Source organism: Arvicola amphibius, chromosome 6 (genome assembly GCF_903992535.2).
Source record: "Arvicola amphibius chromosome 6, mArvAmp1.2, whole genome shotgun sequence".
In the NCBI taxonomy this organism is placed as follows: domain Eukaryota; kingdom Metazoa; phylum Chordata; class Mammalia; order Rodentia; family Cricetidae; genus Arvicola; species Arvicola amphibius.
This window is the reverse complement of record NC_052052.2, coordinates 29,637,347-29,658,587: the sequence shown is the minus strand read 5'-3', so window position 1 is coordinate 29,658,587 and position 21,241 is coordinate 29,637,347. Positions and strand designations below refer to the sequence as shown.

The 21,241-nt window shown below is 52.3% G+C and overlaps 1 protein-coding gene across 1 annotated transcript; it reads left to right on the top strand.

Annotated features, from left to right (window-relative positions):
• Window positions 1-795: 795 nt before the first annotated feature.
• Col9a2 (collagen type IX alpha 2 chain) lies at window positions 796-16,765 on the top strand. The gene is made up of 32 exons (XM_038334673.1): window positions 796-867; window positions 2,035-2,109; window positions 3,414-3,449; window positions 3,545-3,607; window positions 5,191-5,244; window positions 5,367-5,402; window positions 5,500-5,523; window positions 5,798-5,851; window positions 6,188-6,241; window positions 6,344-6,391; window positions 6,521-6,577; window positions 6,657-6,710; window positions 7,229-7,282; window positions 7,619-7,672; window positions 7,769-7,822; window positions 7,926-7,979; window positions 11,737-11,790; window positions 12,187-12,240; window positions 12,429-12,482; window positions 13,248-13,292; window positions 13,712-13,765; window positions 14,010-14,063; window positions 14,251-14,304; window positions 14,391-14,462; window positions 14,608-14,643; window positions 14,777-14,821; window positions 14,904-14,936; window positions 15,061-15,207; window positions 15,455-15,509; window positions 15,798-15,986; window positions 16,264-16,341; window positions 16,566-16,765. The coding sequence occupies exons 1-32, from the start codon at window positions 796-798 to the stop codon at window positions 16,763-16,765; spliced, it is 2,067 nt and encodes a 688-aa protein (XP_038190601.1).
• The last annotated feature ends 4,476 nt before the right edge of the window (window positions 16,766-21,241 follow it).

Below are 21,241 nucleotides of genomic sequence, written 5' to 3'. Positions count from 1 at the left end.
TAGAAGGTCGAGTGTGGTGCATGTGAATGTTTGGGAGGGAAAGACAGCATGGCCAAGGCAGGTCCAATGCTAACAGCCTCCTGCCTCAAGGATGGAAGAAGATGCTTGGATCTCACTGGTGGCCTCTGGAAGATCAACCTCCTAGGTTAATGGAAGCAGGAGGCAAGAGGAAAAGGGGCACAGACACGCCTCTGGAATCGGTAGTTGGGGGGCTAGAGAAAAGGCAAATGGAGAATTCTGGAGTAGGATAGTTCAGGAAAGATTTTGGTGTGTTTTAATATGGCAGGGACCTGTTTGTCTATGGAGAGGACCAAGCCAGTTACTAAGGACTAAACAGGGTGGGGACCTGGCCAGGTGTGCAGAATATTGAGCCTGGGTTCTGGAAGATAGGAGACCCAGACAGGCCTGGCTCAGGCCAGGGTACCGGACCGGACTGCAGATCAGGAGGAAGGCGTTGATCTTGGAGGCAGGGTGAAAAGGGACTTCGATGGCCGGCTGCCTTTCACAGAGAAAGCAGGTTATCGTTGGTCCCGCATCCTCGTATGTTTCTGGGACTTCCTAGCTAGGGGTTCCAGTCAAGATCAGAATGAGGTCCCTGGGTGGGCACAGAAGACCCGCCCCTAGCCGGGCGGAGCTGGACACCTCCTTCCCACAGTGCTCTCAGGTGACAGTCCTGCGGGTCCCTGCCCCGCCCTGCCGCGTATTCAGGAGGTCCGGCCAGTGGCTCAGAGAGCTGTCCCCGCTGCCCGTGCCTGCCTGGACCCCGCATCCTTGTTCCAGAACCCGCCGCTCACCATGGCCACCACTCCCGCGCTCCGCAGCTTGGTCGTTCTCCTCCAGGTGCTGGGGCTCGCCCTGGCTCAGATCGTAAGTCCCGCCGCCTCTCTGGCACCGAAGTCCTGGGTACAGAGCCTGGGTTTAGGATCCAGAAGTTTGGGGATCTGCTCTAGGCCGTCTCTAGCCTGAGGGGCAGCTGAGGACAGAGCCGCTGGGAGGGTGCATACCGGACATTCAGGGGGCACTGAGGGGAGACTGATCAGCCCTGGAGCCAAAGGGACTCTGTCCCAGGATGCTCGGCCTTGGACAGGCAGCATCGGGGCAGGAGCTGGCGCTGGGTCCTGGCAGCAGAGAGAGCCCAGGTGGTGGCGGAGACAATGGTGGCCATTCAGTCGACAGCCGAGCCTCCGCCCCCGGAATCTCCTAAGGGGCCCGGGCTCCAGCCTGACTTCTCTGTCGCCCCAGTGCATCTCCTCTGACCGGCTTGTGAGCTCCCGTCTGGGGAGCTGGGGTCTAGGGAAGGAATGCTCCGAGTGGGACCTAACGGGGACCTTGGGCCTGGCATCCACCCGCAAGTCAAGCGGTGCTGGTGTGGGGCGCAGCTTGCCTGTGGGGTGCTAGCCGGGCACTTCAGGTCACCTAGCGCCAGCGAGACATCTTCCTGACTCGGGGCTGGCCCGCTACGAGAATCACCTCAGGGAGAACCAAGTGAGAATAGAACCAGTTTCCCTTCTTCACATCTCCCTTCTGTGCGGGTACTTAACCCGCACCAGGGGACGAGGGAGAGGTGCACGTTCACCCCCTGTATCTGTGGTTGGTTAGAAAACAATACTAGTTTGAAGTGCCATCCATCGAGGGCTAGGCGCCACCTTACATCATCTGTGACTTGAGCGAATGGTATCTTTATCTATTTCCCACCCATGACAGTACAAGCACAGTGTGGTCCAGGGGAAGAAGTTGGCTGACCTAGGGTGCAATTGTGATTTCATCTTTTACTGTAGCCACGAACCTTTAATATTCCTGTGTGTGTTTCTTCACCCTCCTCCTGTCACTCCTAATAGTACCCCCTATAGTTCTGAGTAATCCATAAAATAATGAGTAGGTGGCACACAGTAGCTGCTCAACAAACTCCCCGTGGAGTTCCGTTTCCTTGGGGAGTTGCCGCCCTAGGCACCTTCACTTTCGGGGTCCCCAGCAGTCCCCGGGAGCTCAGTTCTGCATACTGTCTGAGAGCTGCATTCTTGTGTGTGTTTTCAGAAAGGTCCTCCAGGAGAGCCGGGTCCTCCAGGGCCACCAGGGCCACCAGGAGTGCCGGGTTCTGATGGCATCGACGTGAGTATCTAACTTAAGACTTGAGCGGAAGGAAGGCTGTCTGTCCACAAAGGAGAACTTTGTGAGCACAGGGGTGGGGACGCCTGGAAGTTTAGCACCCCCTGTTGCCGGGACGTGGCGCCTGCAGAGACCACAAGGAGCCCGTTTGTTCAGTGAAAACCCCAAACCAGCCCTGAAATGGGGAGTCTGTCGTAGCCACTCTGCAACAAGGGCCTGCTGTTCTATTGCCGGCCTCAGCTCACAGCGAGTCCTTATCCCCTCCCTCCCTTCCTCCTCTTACCCCCTCCCGCTGTCCCCTGACACACTTCTTTAAGGTAGCTGGGGAGCCTCGGGTAGACAGCTGACCAGCCGGGGCCACACTCCTATCTCTTTTTTTTTGCTTTAGCTTCCCGGTTTAGAATCGCCTGGGCTGGTTCTTTGCTCTCTGAGTGTGCAGCGAGTTAACAGGCTTACTCGGGAGGCTCCCCCAGGAGGTCGGCTGGATGTTTACTGTTCGAACAGACTCCTATTCAGCCTGGTGCCCCCACCCCCAAACTCAGGGCGCTGGACCCCAGCCAGGCTCATGCCGCTGCTGGCTCCAGAATTCCTGGGGGCCTCTCCGGGGCTAAATCTGACTACAGGGCCATGCCAGTCTCCCACCAACGATCCTTTGTCACATGGGAAAGAGAACCTTTTTTTCTTGAGAACGTTTTGAATCTACCCCCTTGCCGGCCCTCTTGATCCTTGCCTCCGCTGCAGTCTCTGGCTTTCCTAACTGACAGCCACTACTCACCTCATTTCCCTCCCCCTCAAATTTCTCTGAAAGGTTTTTTAAAAAATCATTCGTTTTGTCACTTGCTTAATCAGTTCTCCCAACAAACTTGAAACCTGGGGACTTCGTAGTACTTGCCCAACATCAGCATGCCCAAAATCCCGACTAAATGCCCATCTCAGTCGGCTGGCCTGGTGTTAATGCACTTGTATTTTGTTTTGTTTTTATTTAATTTAATTTAGACAAGGTCTCTTTACATAGCTAGCCCTGGCTGTCCTGAAATTCACTGGTAGACTAGGCTGGCCTTGAACGCACATACTTACCCTTGTCTCGCCTCTGCCTCCTGAATGCTGGAACTAAGAAAGGCCGGTGCTCAGTTCATTTTTGTTTGTTTTGAGCAAAGGGGGCTGTTTTTGTTTTGTTTTGTTTTTTAAAAAGTGCAGATCTCAGCACAAAACAGAGAGGAGACTCTCTGGGGCATCAGCCAGACTTGTCCACATCCTCTAGGGAGGCAGGAGCCATAGATGTTGTCTCATCAGCTTGTGTCTTGCAGGGTGACAAGGGGCCTCCGGGAAAAGTCGGTCCTCCGGTGAGTGCTCTTTATGTTTTTTTGTTTTTCTTTGACCTTTGACTCTTCCAGTGCTTGCTGTCCTCTGGCTAATATGTTCTGCTTCTGATTTCAAGGGATCCAAAGGAGAGCCTGGCAAACCGGGGCCGGATGGGCCGGATGGAAAGCCTGGCGTGGATGTGAGTACCCGAGGCTGGGGAGAGGCTGATTCTGACTTCTTCACGTGTGTCTGATTAAAAAGGGTAGCAAGGCCAGGCGGCAGTGGCGCATGCCTTTAATCCCAGCACTTGGGGAGGCAGAGGCAGGCGGATCTCTGTGAGTCTGCGGCCAGCCTGGTCTATAGAGCTAAGACCTAGCTCCAGGGCAGCCAGGAAACCCTGTCTCAAGAAATGAAAGAGAATGGTAGCAAGATGGTGGCTCTATAGCCATTCAGGACCCATTTCATAACAGCTATGACCTCACTCCTATCCCATATCCACCCTGACGTGGATCTCTAGCCTCGGATCTCTGGCACTGGGAGCCCGAGAGGGCCTTTGCTTTCTGTGAGCTGCAGGATTGTCCCTCCTGTCTGCAGGTGTGAGGACTTGGTCTCACCCTTCTGGCCTCTAAGGATTGCACAGCCTTTGTGTATCCTGCCTTTGCTCCCCAACCCCTCACCGCCATCCCTTCCCCCTTCCCTTGCTCATCCCCTCTGCAGTTCTGGTCCAGCTCAGGGAAGGAACATCATTATGGAGTTCCCATAGACCTCAAAGCCACAAATTCCTGAGGGCTGAGGAAGGTGGGGATAGTTATTTGGTGGAAGTACATGGCAGACTCTGAAAGATGGGGGGGGGGGGAAAGAGAAGCCTCTTTGAATTGTGGCTGTTTGCCGATTCAAGGGGTATGATCAGGGCTGCAGACAGCAGGGCCCCTTTAAACTCCCCATCCACACCCTACAAAGATCACAAAACACACAGCCTCACTCTAGCTTGGTCAGTGCTTACTCTGCCCAGAGAGCTGAGAGTGTTAATTCATTTGCAAATGAGAAAATGAAGGCTTTCAGAAGTTACCCAGAGCAGACATGGAGAGCATCACCAGTTCAGATCCACGTCTGAGTACCCTAGACTCCAACTGGGAGAAGTGAGGTTGAGCCCACAGGTCTTTGAGTCTTAGTTTCAGGTCTCTCAAAGGAGGGTAATTGGGTTGAGAATGTAGCTCATTGGTGAAGTGCTAGCATCACAACTGGGCATGGCAGTACACGTCTGTAAGCCCAGCACTCAGGAGGTGGGGAAGAGAGTCTCAGAAATTCAAAGTCATCCTTGGGACTGTAGTGGGTTCAAAACTTCTATCTCAGCAACACAACCAAAGGATACTTGCCAGGCATGGTTGCACATGCCTTTAATACCCGCACTCTGGAGGCAGAGGCAGGTGGGTCTCTGAGTTCTGAGATCTCTGGTCTAGAGAGCAAGTTCCAGGACATCCAGGACTACACAGAAAACAAACAAACAAACAAACAAACAAAAACAAAAAAACTATCCCTAAAAATACCTAAATAAATAAATATATTTCAAAAGGGAAATAATTGTTTTGCTTACCTCCCAAGATTCAAAACAAACAAACAAGTCCCCCCCCCAAAAAAAAAGAGAGAGAAAAGGGAAAAGAGAAAGTTAAGATCCCCAGGCCTCCAGCTGGATTGGGAAGCCTAGAATCCTCTAGACTTGCCTTGCCCTGTGAGCTAAGGGCAGGTTTGCTTCAATGATCCTACCATCTCTTTCTCCCCCAGGGTTTAATGGGAGCCAAGGGAGAACCTGGCCCCATGGGGACCCCTGGAGTCAAGGTAAGTGACTGCTGGGTGCTTATTGAAGACAAATTAAGGTCAGTGTTTGGAGGGGCTGCAGTAGAGTGAGGTATGGACCCCAGCCTTCTCCAGCCTCTGAGTCTCTCTCATTGCTCCTGCAGGGTCAGCCTGGGCTCCCAGGGCCCCCTGGCCTGCCGGTGAGTAGCACCTACAAGTGTATAGAGGGACCCTCTGGGGGCTGGGAGGACCTGCGGATGGGAGCCGTAAATCTGATTTCCTTTATTTCTATTGCAGGGCCCTGGATTTGCTGGCCCTCCTGTAAGTTATAGGGGTAGGGCAGGGAGCTGGGGAAGGAAAGGAGGGCTTCTAGGGGAGTCTCCATCTTGAGGAACAGCCTGCATGTTGTGTTGGTGCCATGAATGGTCAGCTTGCTGAGTCTGGAATGGTCTGGTCCTTAGAGCCCCACAATCCAGTCTTTCTGGAATTGTTTGAATAGACACGGTAGAGAAGAGACTTTTGGTGCCTGTCCCTAACTTCCTATCTAAGGTGGACGCTGTGAGGCATCCTGAACAACCATCTCTCTGACCCACAGGGACCACCTGGACCCGTGGGCCTCCCTGGTGAGATTGGAACCCCAGGCCCCAAGGTAAGCCTACTGACCCTCTGCCTCTGCCTCTTGCCTGCAAGCCAAGACTGACAGTCTGGGGCAGGCTTTCTGGGAGCTTCTGGATTGCTTCTGCCCCACGAGGAACTCCCTCTGGGGCAGAACCCTCTCTTGTTGAACCTGGGCTTGCAGCAAGTCTTCTGGGAGGCTCAGGGCTGGTATCACCTGCCAGTCTCCTGGATCTTCTTACTGTGGCAGCTCTCTGGAGGTGCCCTAAAGAGTAACCTGGATGGACCGGTGGTAGGAAGTGGAGGAAGAGCAGGGATAAAATGGGGCCCGGCAGGATGCTGTTGTGATTTGGGCTTTTTTTGCTCCCAGGGAGATCCAGGACCAGAGGGACCATCAGGGCCCCCAGGACCTCCTGGGAAACCGGTAAGTGTCCTCAACCCTCCTGGATGGCCATGTGCTCCTGAGGAAGTGGCTTGCAGAGGGGACGGGTCAGGCTCTATCTCATCATTTTGTATCTCCTCTCAGGGTCAACCAGGAACCATCCAGGGCCTGGAAGGGAGTGCGGATCTCCTGGTGAGAAACGGGGTCTGGAGAGACTGATGGGGGCTTTCAATGGGAGATGGGGAGCGAGTTCTGGGAAGCATTGCTCGGCTGGCCCTGGCCGGGCAAGAGACCTCTGGCCTTACAGAATGTTCTTTCCAGTGTCCAACCAACTGTCCAGCTGGTGCGAAAGGCCCCCAGGGGCTGCAAGGAGTGAAGGTGAAGGGGTGGCTTGTCTTGGGAGGGTGGGGCAGGTGCTTGGAGGGGACCTGGGGCTGAGTTCCCTCCTTCCCTTCAGGGGCATCCAGGCAAGCGGGGGATTCTGGGCGATCCTGGTCGCCAGGGGAAGCCGGTGAGTATGAGAGCTAAGGATCAGGATGAGGGTGAGGATTATGGGGAGACAATCCTGGAGACACCTGCCACATTCTTCATTCCTCCCCTGTCCCGATGGGTTCAAGGGCAGATCCTTAAACTGGGAGGCAGGAGGTCAATGTTATACACCTCTCTTTCCCTCCGTCCCTCCCTCCCTCCCTCCTTCCCTCTATGTCTCTCCCCCCCTCCCCCCCGATTTTTGTTTTTCGGTTTTTTAAGACAGTTTCTCCGAGTAGCCCTGACTGTTCTGGAATTCACTCTATAGACCAGGTTGGCCTTGAACTCAGAGATTCACCTGCCTCTGCCTCCAAAGTGCTGGGGTTAAAGGCATGCACCATCGCCACCCAACCCAATGGAGTCTCTTGTTGAGTCCCTTTTTCATGTGATATGAGATATCTTGTTTTCTAATTGTCCCGCCTGGCTGTCTGCTGGGAAAGGTTGCTGGTGTCTGCTTGTCTTGCATTTGCTGCCAGTCTGACAGCTTTTCCTTACACTTAGGGCCCCAAGGGAGATGTGGGTGCCTCTGGAGAGCAAGGCATCCCTGGACCACCGGTAAGAAACACCTCACTGTTATGCCCTCTGTCCCAGGAGCCATTTAATGGAACCATTCACCTGCTTTGGCCTCTATAAAAGAAATCCGTGTTTGGCTGGGAGTGCCTGGGTGGGGTGAAAGGCTGACACCGGCTGCAGGGATAGAGTGGACAGGAACAAGGTTGCCCACCAGAAGACCCGGCCAAAGTCCAGGCCTGCCACTGTTCCTTTCAGGGCCCCTGGGAGGTTCCTCTCTACATCTACACAGGAGATACGGACACTCTGCCCAGAGGGGCATTGTGGGAAGGGATGGGGACCAAAAAGAGCAGTTGTTTTCACTGGCATTTTTTTTGACAGGGTCCCCAGGGCATCAGGGGCTACCCAGGTGTGGCAGGACCTAAGGGAGAGACGGTGAGTCTATAGCTGTCCTACAAGAGTTGCTGGGACCAGAACTCTTACCTTCAGAGTCCAACCAGGACTGACCCACAATCTTTTTTTTTTCCCCAGGGTCCTCGTGGATATAAAGGCATGGTGGGCTCCATCGGGGCTGCTGGGCCACCGGTAAGCCTGCTCCTGTCCCCAGACCCTAGAGGTCTGTGGCTTCAAAGTGGGTGCTGGTCTTTATGGGGTCATGTGACTTGGACTCTTGTCTCCTTCGTGCCAGGGTGAAGAAGGACCAAGGGGGCCACCAGGCCGAACTGGTGAGAAGGGGAATGTGGTAAGTTCTCAGGAGATCCTTGTCTGATCAGAACTCCTGGAGAGTACTAGGAAGGGATTATCTCCATCAATGCTGGTGTGTGCACGCACAGGCATTTATGTGTGCCTGACAGTCTGCATGGGGGTGACTTCTGGGTGTGGGGGGAGTGTCTGATAATCTGTGCTGAGAATCCAGTTTGCTTGCTATGTCAGACTTCACTAGAAGCCTTGGGATTCAGTCCTGTAGCCACTGGGGCCAGACAATGAAATTCCAGCAAATTAACCATGGAACTAATGGGATTTGGTCTGGATCCCAAGGCTTCCACACAGTCACTCAACTCCCTCCCTCCCTCCCCACCATCTCTTTTTTCTGATTCATAAATCCTTTTCCTGAGCAGGGTTTATTTATTTTTTATTTTTTTTTTAAGATAGTTTCTTTCTACATAGTCCTGGCTATCCTGGAACTCACTATGTACAGCAGGCTGTCCTAGAACTCACATAGATCTCTGTCTCTGCCTCTCTAGTGCTGGGATTAAAGGCATGCACTACCACTCCTGGCTTTCTGAGCAGTTTTAAAATCACAGAAAACCGAGCAGCGTGTGTGGGCTTGGGAAGCCTGCATGGTTGCCTGGGGAAGGGGCGTCGTTTTCTTGAGTATGGCAGTAAGTTGCCCATATTCTAGTAAATGATTCCACCTATGCACATATAGAGGAACCCTCATCATACTCAGTCACATAAAACGGGTGGTAGTGACCTGAGTTCAGTCCCCGGAACCCACCTAAAGGTGGAGGGAAGAGAGAACCAGTTCTGCAGAGCTGTCTTCTGATCCTCACACAAGCGCTCTAGCACATGTGTGTTCCCTAACACACACATGCACACACATACCCATACATACCAATAATAATAATAATAATATCAATAATAATAATATCAATACCACCAAACAAATAAAAAGGCCTGAGAGTAAGAGGGGAACACATTGGGAAGAAGGGGGGTTCAGCAGGAATGAGGGGGTGAGAGAGAGGTAACAGGAATGTGAATGACCAAAATACGTTATATACATATATGAAATTGCCAAAGAATTTTTTTAAATTAAAAAATATGAGCTAGGCGTGGTGGTACACACCTCAATTCCAGAATTTGGAGGGCAGAGACAGGTGGATCTTTGTGAGTTCAAAGACAACCTGGTCTCTATAGAGAGTTCCAGTCCACTTTTGGCTACATAGTAAGACCATGTCTTTTAAAGAAGGAGTTGGGGGGCGCAGAGAGATGGTTCAACATTTAAGAGCACTTGTTCTTTAGAGGACCCAGGTTCGAGTTCCAGCAGCCACCAGCAGCTCACAATCTTGTATAACTCCAGTTCCAGGGGTTCCAACACCTTCCTCTGGCCTCTTTGGGCATTTTATGTTCATGTGGTACAAAGTTGGTATTATATTTAGCAAGAGCAAGGAAATCATGCTTTCAGTGGCTTGGTGAGTGGAAAGCCTGGGCGGAGTAGAGCTAATGGAGCATTATCTACTTCCCTGTGCCACTGCAGAGTGTTAACTGGTAAACTTTGACAGTGTCTATAAGAATTCAAGTGTGCATCTTTGAACTAATAATTCTACCTCAATATTATCTTTAATAAGTTGTTACATTTAAGCCAGGCAATGGTATCACATGCCTGTTTTAAAAATCTATTTAATTTTATTTTATGTGCATTGGTGTGAGGGTGTTAGACCCTCTAGAACTGGAGTTACAGACAGTTGTGAGCTGCCAAGTGGGTGCTAGGAATTGAACCTGGATCCTCTGGAAGAGCAGTCGGTGCTCTTAACCACTGAGCCATCTCTCCAGCCCCCACGTCACATTCCTTTAATCCCAGCATTTGGGGGACAGAGGCAGGTGGATATCTGTGAGTTCAAGGCCAGCCTGGTCTGCAGATCAAGTTCCAGGACAGCCAGGACTATACAGAGAGACCCTGTCTTGAAAAACAAACAAACAAAAACTAACACTTTTTTTTTTTTGAGACAAGATTTCTATTTAATAGTCTTGGCTGTCTTGGAACTTGGTATGTAGACCAGGCTGGCCTCAAACTCATGGACAGTCACCTGCCTCTGCCTCCTAGTATTGATATTAAAGACATGTACCACTATATTTTAATGGCCCAATATTCTAATCAAATTTTAACATTTATTATTATTATTATTATTATTGTGTGTGCATGTTGAATGTGTGTGTGTGTGTGTGTGTGTGTGTGTGTGCGTGCGGTATACATGGGCATAGACGTGCCTCAGCATGCACATGGGGGCCAGAGAACAACAAGAGGCAGTTTTTCCCTTCTACCTGTGAATTCTGGAAACCAGACCCAGACCATCAGTCTCCTGCGGCAAATACTTCTACCCAGCAAGACCAGCTCTTAAGTTTGGGCAAAACCACATGTGACATATATAAAAGAGGGTTTTTTTGTTTTTGTTTTTTTCCAAAAGTAACTTTTGTGTCACTGTTCACCGTGGTGACAGAATACATGAGTCACCACGCATCACCATATTTTATTTTCTAACTTGGTAAACAAAGCGCCCTTTACTGCCGGGGGTAGCTTCTAAGATGTACTGTGAAGTGGTGGGAATGAGAGGAAGGTAGAAAGGAAATTTGTGTTACGTTAACAGAAGGAGAAATTATATAAATAAAAAAGACTGTTTGTTTTTGGGGAAAGAAAAGCCACAAGTTGAGATTCAGCTAACTGTATTTTTAATGCAAGTCTAAAAATACATAGGAAAGTCAAGAGACTGTTACAGGGAGTCCCATATGGCCGTCTCCCCCGTTCCAGGTTAGAGAGACTTGCAGCGACTGCCTTCTCTAAGTCTCCTTCCCCATCCGGCCCATACCTCCTTCACTGTCCTGCCCCCTTCACTGTCCTGCCTACACACACACACACACACACACACACACACACACACACACACACACACAGCAACTTCACTGCCCCACCCACATCTCCCTCCTTGCTCCCTTCCACACGCCTCCTTCACTGTCCTTCATTGGTTAGTGCTTATTTTCAAGAAATCCTTAGCTCATCTCATTTGCCTCTACACACTTCTGAATGTATCTCTAAAAATTAAAGACGTTTCCCTCACAGGGCCATGTTATTATTGGAACTGGAGAGATGGCTGGGAGGGGAAGGCGCCTGCCACAGGACTGACAACCTGAGTTTCATCCCCAGAACCCACACAGTGGGAGGAGAGGGCCAGCTCTTGAAAGCTGTCCTCTGACCTCCACGTGTGCTATGGCATGTGTCCTGACCCCCACCCACATGAAAAGATAGATAAAAAAAATACATAAATAAATGTAATTTAAAAATTAAAAAGGAAGGCAATGAAAGGTCCAGTTATTCTCTAACGCCACCAAGCAGCTGCTCCATCTGTGGCTTTTCCTCGGTTTCCCCATACTGTCTTCATAGCTCTTATTCAAACCAAGATACCCCCACCCAATATGAAACCCACCCATCTCTGTTGGTGACAGTTTCTCTACCTGAGTGACCACTGTCTATGAACGCAGGGCTCCCAGGAACCACTAACCGCCCAGGCACTCTCCCCCCACTCCCACACTGATCTGCCCCCCCCCCCCACCACTCCGGCTCCCTTCGTGTCAGGGCAGAAGCAGACTTCTCAGTGTCTCCATTCAACCTCTGCAGTCTGGCCCATGCCACAAGGACTCTGGGACCCAGAAGCCATTGTCTGGGCTGGGCTGTTCCCTCTCCACAGCCAGTTAGGCTCCGCGACTGATCTCTATCTACTTTGCAGGGGAGCCAAGGTGCCCGAGGACCCCAGGGGATAACAGGCCCAAAGGGAACAACAGTAAGTGCTCAGAGTCCATCCCTGGTCAGTTTACTGCATCCCTGGATGGAGAGAAAGCTGGGGATCTGGACTGAACTCTGTGGCAGGCTACTGGCTCAGTCACCCGACAAATACACTTTCTTTTAGTTTAGTTTCTTTACCTTCAAACAGTATGGAGTCACGGCAGGATAGTGGGAAGCTTGAACAACTGAGCAACTTGAACAACCCACACAAAGGAAGGGTGTGGTCTGTCCCTCTTAACCTGTTCCCCAGTGGGCTGGTGTTTCTGAAGTGATCAGAACCTTTCTGCTTGCACATTGCAGCTGTCACAGAGGCTCATCTCATGTCACAGGGAGGGTGGCTTGGCCCCATGGGGCTTCCTATCATGAGTCTCCTTTGAACATTCTTCCTGAGCAGGGTCCTCCAGGCATTGACGGCAAGGACGGGACCCCGGGCATACCCGGCATGAAGGTAAGCGTGAGGAGCTTTGGTGGAGCTGGGCAGGGTCAGGTCTGTTCCTCCTCAGGCCGGTGAGCTCTGTCACCAATCCTCGAGGCTTCTGAACCCAGCAGCTCTCAGTGTGTCCGAGGCAGGTCACCTTGCTTCTGGACATAGGGTAGGAGCCTCTGATCTGTGTTTCTGGTTGTCTGTCTCACCAGGGCAGCGCAGGTCAGGTGGGGCGGCCAGGAAGCCCAGGCCACCAGGGCCTAGCGGTGAGTATCAACAGGAGGCTGCCCACAGGCAAGTTGATCTGGCCTCAGGGAGCCAGTCAGTCTGTTGCCTGTGTCTATGTGAGGGTGGGAGAAGCTGAGGGGGTAAAAATCTGCAGCCGAGGTCTGACCCTGTCATCACATCACCTCCTTGCTGTCTGTGTAGCTCCTGGCCTGGTGCAGGCCGCCTCATCATTTGGACAGTTTTTGTTTTGTTTTGGTTTGGTTTTTTGAGACAGGGTTTCTCTGTGCAGCCTTGGCTGTCCTGGAGCTCACTCTGTAGACCAGGCTGGCCTCGAACTCACAGAGATCCTGAGTGCTGGGATTAAAAACTTGTGCCACCACCGCTCGGCTGCAGTGGCTTTTCTCTTTCCATACCATTAACCCTTTGCTGGTCTCTGGCCTTCTTGATTCGCCTCCTCATGTCACAGGTGTCTGGAGTTCAGCTTGTGAGTGCCCGCCCTCCCCCCTCATGAAGCATGGACTGCCACAGCCTGCTTCTCTGTGCTTGTGTAGACTCATCTTCACCTTATGCTTTCCCGTGGACATGGACGCTGATAGACAGGCCATTGTCCAAAACCCACTCCTCTCCCTCCAGGACTCACAGCCAGGGTGGAGAACCAGCTGAGCTCATGACACCATAGCTGGATCTTTGAATGCTTAGCTCCCACAAGGAGGAGAAAATCTGGATTGGGCATGGGGGCAATGTGGCAAATGTACCCAGCTCCCCATGCCAGGGCAGAAACCAATACCAACTTTTTTCTTTAGGGTGTGCCGGGTCAGCCTGGGACAAAAGGAGGCCCTGGAGACAAGGTGAGGAGACCCCTAAGCCCAGAGACTTGGTTCTACCAGAAAACGGGACCAGGGAGCGAGAAATGGGGCTCAAGGATTGTGAGGCTCAGTTCTCACTGAAGGCTCAACACAGCCTAAACACAAGCCCCTTAGTCCGTACCACTTTCTCTCACCACCTTATCCCGCCCTCATCCTGGCTTAGTAGAAGCACGATGAGGCCTGGACTACAGAGTAACAAACTCAGGGAAACCAATGGAGCCCAGAGGACTATAGAGGAGTAACAAACTCAGGGAAAGCAATGGAGCCCAGAGGATTTGATCACAGGACCTACTTTCCCTGCTTATTTGGTTGCAGACCTTGTTCAGGGTGCCTGGGCCTACCTGAGGCTAAGGGCTGACTGGCAGCTTCTAGCCTGACATGAGAACTGTGTTTTCCTGCAGGGTGAACCAGGCCAGCAGGGCTTCCCTGGAATCTCCGGTCCTCCTGGGAAAGAAGTGAGTATCTCCTTCCAGGTCTAAGGCCCTGACCTCAGTGTAGGGTCTGGGTGAGGTTAAGGGATGGAGTCCAAACCTGGGGAGTATCTTGAGTCTAGTGTCCTGTCCCACTGACCCAAGCAAACTTTTTCTGCCTTCTGGGGCAGCCTCCTCAATTGAAGTCAGTTAGCTGACCCAAGGGTGTGGAAGGCTGAGCCAGGGCCGTTCCACCAGGCCTGTTGCTGACTCTCCTTTCTCCTCCCAGGGGGAGCCAGGGCCTCGAGGGGAAATCGGTCCACAGGGCATAATGGGACAGAAGGTAAGCAGCCCCTCTTCAAGGATCCTTGCTGCAGTTGGCACTGGGTCCTCTCTGACAAGGGTCTGTGAAAAAGAGTAATAAGTAGGACCCCTGCTGGTGACAACCAGGATAGATGGCACTTGTCCTGCGAGAGTCCAGCCTCACTTAAAAGGCTGGCCTATGTCCGATGCTCCTTTTTGCATTTCAGGGTGATCAGGGTGAAAGGGGACCAGTAGGGCAGCCAGGCCCTCAAGGACGACAGGTGAGGACAGGACTGCTGAGGGGGGCAGTGGGCTCACAAGTGGGTTCTTCAATTTACTTCATTGTTTTGTTTTTTCCCCACCTCAGGGCACCAAGGGAGAGCAGGGCCCCCCAGGAATTCCAGGACCCCAAGGCTTGCCAGGCATCAAAGGAGATAAGGTACCATCGGAGCCTGGAAAGGGAAAGGGGCCAAGTCTGGGCTGCAGTGGGCCGTGGGGTTGGGTTAGACCAGGAGGAACAGGGAACTAGGGGACCTCCCTTCCCTGGAGAGGACATTTCACTATGCCCCAATTTCTTTTTCCAGGGTTCCCCAGGGAAGACAGGGCCCCGAGGTGGAGTGGTGAGTTCCAATGGCCCAGTCCAGCAGTCAGGCGTCGGGTGCCTGGGGCTTCGGGTCTGTACATACCTGTAGACCCAGCGCCCTTCATCGTTGTTGCCACTACGGCATTTAACACGAGGTTCTCTTTCTGCAGGGTGACCCGGGGGTGGCCGGCCTCCCGGGTGAGAAAGGGGAGAAGGTGAGCGGGGCACGGGAGTGAGATGGGGAGTCGGGGAGATGCTCCGGGGTACCACGGTTTTTTGACTTTGCTCCCTCTGCAGGGCCAGTCGGGAGAGCCGGGACCCAAGGGACAGGTGAGCCCCTCCCCTCTCTCCCTTGCGGATGCTATCCTCACTTTCCTCCCTCTGGCCCCGCCTTCTCCCTTCTCATTCTCCCCTCCCTCCCAATGCCTTCTTACTCCATGTGGTCCCATGGCAGCAAGGAGTCCGTGGAGAGCCAGGATACCCTGGCCCCAGCGGGGATGCGGGCGCCCCAGGAGTGCAGGGTTATCCCGGGCTTCCCGGACCCCGAGGACTGGTGGGAGATCGAGGCGTGCCAGGACAACCTGGGAGACAAGGAGTAGTGGTGAGTGGACCCCAGGGCTAGGGGATTCTCTAGGAAGGACATCTTCTCGGGGCGGGGGGGGGGGGTGGTGCAGCACATTGCCCAAGGCTGGGAGTTCCCCGAGGTTCTCTGTCTACTTTGGAGACTGGCCCCAAATCAAGAGAATGGATGTGACATGTGGGCTGGGTGTGGGGCGTGGCGGCAGATTGCAGGAGTCGTTGGTTCTGGTGGCCCGGGCTTCTTCATGAATTGTATCCTCCACACTCAGGGCAGAGTTGCCAGTGACCAGCATATCGTGGACGTGGTACTGAAAATGATTCAAGGTAAGGGACAGGCTGCAGCCCTTACCCTCAGCCCACTCCAGTACCTGGTCACCCTTCACTAGCCTCTACATGTATGGAGGGTCTGGAGTCCCGGATGTGCATTCCAGCTCTGCCTTCCGGAAACTGTGGAACTTTGGATAGACTTCCATAAAACAGGGTCTCGGGAAGAGGAAGCTCAACGTTGGGCTTTTCTGTCTGCAAGCTTAGGTTCCAAGACATCAGGAGGCCCTGTCTTCTCCACACTCATCCACGCTCATCTCAGGCCCCTCTTCTTCCTGTTTCCTTTAGAGCAACTGGCAGAAGTGGCTGTGAGTGCCAAGCGGGAAGCCCTGGGTGCAACCGGAATGGTGGGTCCTCCAGGACCTCCTGGGCCCCCTGGATATCCAGGCAAACAGGGACCCCATGGGCATCCTGGTCCCCGAGGCATTCCTGGCATCGTGGGAGCAGTGGGTCAGATTGGCAACACTGGGCCCAAGGGTAAGTGCTACTCGGGCTGAGGCTGGGCAAGGGGGATCAGGTCAAGGGCAGCTTGGTACATAGTAAATGCCTGTTCTTATTAGACACTTTACTATAATAGACCTTATCTGATACATAGTCTCCAAATCTTATCTGGATCTCCCCTTATCTAACCAGCCCCTGTGGTTACTTCTGAATTTTTTTCCAATAGTATACTGGCACAATGGATGTGTATGAAACAAATTAAATAGTGGGAGAAATATTTCTCAGTTTGAGAAAAACACTTTTTTGTCTGCAGGAAAGCGTGGAGAGAAAGGAGACCAAGGAGAAATGGGACGTGGGCACCCCGGGATGCCCGGGCCCCCAGGGATCCCAGGTAACACCTTGGTCCTGTGCAGCCACCCTTCTGTCTCTGAGCTTGGGGATTAGGAGTCCTGGGTTTTCTGCATGGAGTCTCTGGGGGTTCTGGCTGGGGGCTGGGAGCCGGGAGCTGAGACTCGGAGTTGGGCAGCGTCTGTGCCTTCCTTCAGTGACTGATATTCGTGGCCTAATTTTCCTTGCCTGGACCATTTCCCAATGTCTTGCCTCTCCTTCTCAAAGGTCTTCCTGGCCGGCCTGGCCAGGCAATCAATGGCAAAGATGGAGACAGAGGATCCCCGGGGGCTCCAGGAGAGTCTGGCCGACCTGGCCGGCCAGGCCCAGTGGGGCTGCCTGGTTTCTGTGAGCCTGCCGCCTGCCTGGGGGCTTCAGCCTACGCCTCTGCTCGTCTCACAGAGCCTGGGTCCATCAAGGGGCCATGAGCAACCAGCCAGGACAGAGCCTATTAGCATCCTGGGTCCCCTCTGAATGGACATGCACCCCAGCCCCAGCTCAGGAGGCTAGATTTCTCAGGACCTTGACTGGAACCCAGGGGTCCTGAAGACAAGTTCAGTGAGGGAGGGGTTGGGGAGAGAGAGCACTCCCTCCTGAGGGAACGGGGGTGCCCTTTCTTCCCAGAGTATCCCTCATCCGTGCCTTTCCGTGCTGGCCATTCCACTCTTGGGGTAGGTAGGCCTCTGATGGTCCTCATCCATTCCCACTGTCTGGACTTATTTTTATTGGGTGTCTGCTGAGGGTGAGGACCCTGAGCTGGCAATCCTTAGGCCAGGCCCACTATTGCCTTTCTGCCTCCCATCTGGGTATTTAAACACCATCTCCCTGGTTTCTGGCATTGCTGTTTTTCAGTCCCCTTTGCCCACACCCATTCTGGCCTTTGTGTAAATAAAAGTTCCCAACTTGGTTACACACTGACTTCTTGTGGGTGAGGATGGGAAAGCTGTTGCTGGGTCTCCACGGCTTGGGTAAGTGGTGAAGGGCTCACAAATGGGAGGGGAGGTCTGGGTCCTCCATCTGGGCACATCTTAACTTGTGAGCACTGGGATGGCAGGCTTATCTGAGAAACTTCTGTGGTGCGAACCCGAGGGTCAAGGAGGGGTGTTGATCCACCATGTAACTTGGAGCAAACCTCTCAAACCTCTTTGTGTAGCGGTGACAAGGGCTTAGCCATGCCAAATGTGTAAGAGGAAACCATACCCACTAGGTTGCCAGGGCTCTGTCTCTCTCCTTCTCTCCCTCTCTCCTCCTTTTCTCCCACTTCCTTTATCCTGTCCCTTCCTTTTGACCAGGCCATATAGCAAGGCCTTGAACTTGCTATATGGTTGAGGATGACCTTGAACTTCTAGGTTTCTGCCTTCTGCTGGGATCACAGGTGTCACTACCACTCCATTTTTGTGGCACTGGGGTCAAACCCAGTGCTTCATCCATTGCATATCAGGCAAGCACTCTATCAGCTGAGCGACATCCCCAGCTACATACTCACACGCCCTGACCAGTCTCAGTGGCCCCTGTGTGTTAGCTCTGGAGCAGGAGCTTGGCGTGGGAGATTGGAAGACTTGGTTGTTGCTTCCAGGAGCTCCTGTGAGGAAAGAAAGGGATACTAGCTCAGATCTCTGGTCTGGCTACCCCGGTCACTGTTCTCTTGGCCAGCGGCAGCTTTTGGTATTAGATGGCATCTTAGTCAGGGTTAGTATGGCTGTGCAGAAACACCATGACCAGAGCAACCTGGGGAGGGGAGGGTTTGTTTGGCTTATGCTTCCACATCACAGTTCATCATCAAAGGAAGTCAGGACAGGAATCAATGCAGCGGGAAACTGGAGGCAGTGCTGATGCAAAGGCCACGAAGAGGGCTGCTTCCTGGTTGGCTAGTCATCATATCTCCACCCCCTGCCCTTTCCCCGCCCTCCCCCCCCCCCCCCCACATTCCCACACCCTCCACCCCCCACTGCATGGCTTGCTCAGTCTGTTTTCTGACAGAACTGGAGACTGGGGTAGGATGTGAGTGTGTGTGTGTGGGGGGGGGATGGGGATGATGGCTCCACCCACAATGGGCTGGGCCTTCCCACATCAATCACTAGTACAGAAAATGCCCCGCTATGGAGACATTTTCTCAACTGAGGCTCCCTCCTCTCTGATGCCTCTAGCTTGTGTCAAGTTGACAGCACAGATGGTTAAATGTTTTGTTTCAATATCAATCTGGCTTTGTGTTGTCCCCAAAGGAAGCACTCTGCATCCTGGTCCCTCCTGGAGGCACACAGCATTGTAGCCCAAGGCCAAGCACCTACTGAAGCCTGCCCTCACTCAATACACATTTACCATTAGGGACTTAGTTCCTTAACCACAAGCTGGGGTCAGTCAGGAGGGACCAGATATGGCAGAACCAAGGGCCAGGGAGGTGGTTTTATCTTTAGTGCTTCGGCCAATCTGTTATGGCCCCCACAGAGAGGCCCTGGTATGTGGCTGCCAGGGAGTCCGTGAAATAGAAGAACCAGGGTCTGGTGATGCGAGGGGAAGAGAGTTGCCTTGGCCCTGAGTAGGTGCTCCTAGCCTCAGGGACATGGTGGTGGTAGTGACTCTCTGATACTGGATCCCATACTTGGTCTGGTACCTGGAACCTTGAGCTTAGAGAGCCTTACTCCTTGATGTGTCTTCATGTGTTGGCTGAGGAGTCCTTTCCTGGTCCTCTCTGTGACTTAACAAGACAGGACACCGAATGGTTTCATAACAACAGGGAAGCTGATGGTTCACAAACTGTACCCAGCCACACCTCATTTCTGTGAGGGAAGCATTTGAAAGGGCCAAAGGGGGCTAATTCCTATGGACCAGTGGCCTGTGCCTTCTGCAACTTCCTGGTGGGTGGGTTTCACTCTGATCACATGAGTGTGACCTCCCATATGCCCCTCAGAATGTGTCCCGTGTTCTGGCCCCGGTCCATCCTACTCCAGCCATACTTCCTGGGCTGTTTAAGCATGCTATGCCACACACATGCTATTCCTGTGGCTGGGAAGGCTGCTCCACCAAATATCCTTACCCCAGCACCTTGCTTCAACCTTGGCTCAAAAGTCACCTCAATCCTTCCCGGCATTTCAAATGCCCCTTCCATGATTGTCTGTTTCTCCTGAGTGCTTCGGTTTGACCTAAGACATCAGAATATAAACCTCGCTGGAGAGATGGTTCAGTGGTGCTGGAGAGATGGCTCAGTGGTTAAGAGCATTGACTGCTCTTCCAGAGGTCCTGAGTTCAATTCCCAGCAACCATATGGTGGCTCACAACCACCTGTGATAAGATCTGGTGCCAACTTCTGTCTGCAGGGACACATGCAGGCAGAACATTGTATACATAATAAATAAATAAATCTTAAAAAAAAAAAGAATATAAACCCCGCGAAGGAAGGCACTTGGCCGCTCTGGTTCAGTGCCTGACATATAGCAGGTGATTAATATTCATTAAATAAACGAAAAATATATTTAGGGCACAAAGGAACAAGACTCTAATCATCAAACTAGGAATGAAGGGACTTAGATTCAACCTGTTTGTGGCTGTGTGTTCTGACGGCCCAAGATTCCCAGTGGCTCTTTGCACTAAGAGCAGGACCCTGTCCCTTCATGACTGAATTCTGAGCCGTCAAAACGATGTGGGAGTACGGCAATAGAGCACTTGCCTAGCATGAGAGAGGCCCTGGATTTATTTGATCCCCAGTAACGCACATGCATACACATACACACACACACAGACACACACACACACTCAAAATGACATTTAACAGAAATGACACTACAGCTAGCTGGTTCGGCTGTCCCCAGAGATTGCGCAGGGTTCCTCCAGGTCATACCTTGCAGTGCTTCCCCAACTACCACTCCATGGGCACCAAGATTACCTGCCACAGGGTGAGAAGATCCCACCACCTGTCAGCTTCTAATGAAGAAACCAGGGCAATCCTGTAAAATTAAGTCACACCACGCCCTAAGCCTTCACGTCCAAAGCTTCCTACCAAGTATAAGTTTAAAGCCAGGTGTGGTAGCACCCACCTTTAATCTCAGTACTCAAGGGGCAGAGGCGGAGCTCTGTGAGTTCAAGGCCACCTGGTGGTCTACAGAGTGAGTTCTGGGACAGCTAGAGAAACTCTGTCTTGAAAAATAAAAACCAAAGAGAGTTTAAGTCCCCTCCATCCCTCAGAGTACTGGGGTCAAACCCAGGACCTTGTGCATCCTAGGCGAGTACTCTAATTGAGCCACATTCCCCAGCCGCCAAAGTCCGAATTCTCACAGTGGCCATAAAATCCAGTAAAATCCTCCCTGTTCATCTCCTAATCCCTCCAGCACTCACCCTTCCCACCTTCTGGCTTTCTGGCGTTGCTCATGTTTCTAGATCTTTATACCTATAGTTCCCTTTTCATAAGATGCCTCCAGTACCCTGTAAAAGACAAATTATAGTTTTTCCTACACACACACACACACCTAAACACATGCACACGCGTCATAGTGAGAGATTAACATTAACTAATAGAACAGTTATGACAATACATTGGATCTAAGGTTTAGACTGCGGCTCAATTGACAGAGTGCTTCGACCATGGTTTCAAACTCCAGCAACACACAAACACGGTGGCACCTGTAATTCCAGCACTCAGGAGGTGGAGTCAAGATCAAGTTCAAGGTCATCCTCATCTACACAGCAGGCTTGAGGTCTGCCTGGATACAGGAGACTGTATCTCAAGAAGTTTCTCTTTAACAACTTGACAAATGTATTTCTGCAATGGGCAGAAAGAAAAACTACAGGAGGGAGGGGCTAGGGCATCTTGCTCACTGTTACCTAGACTTGAGGATCAGAGGCAAGCTCTGCGGCCCAGACAGGGCAGTTATCCGTTCACTGGTATAGGCAATGCTGGTTTCTTGGGCTTT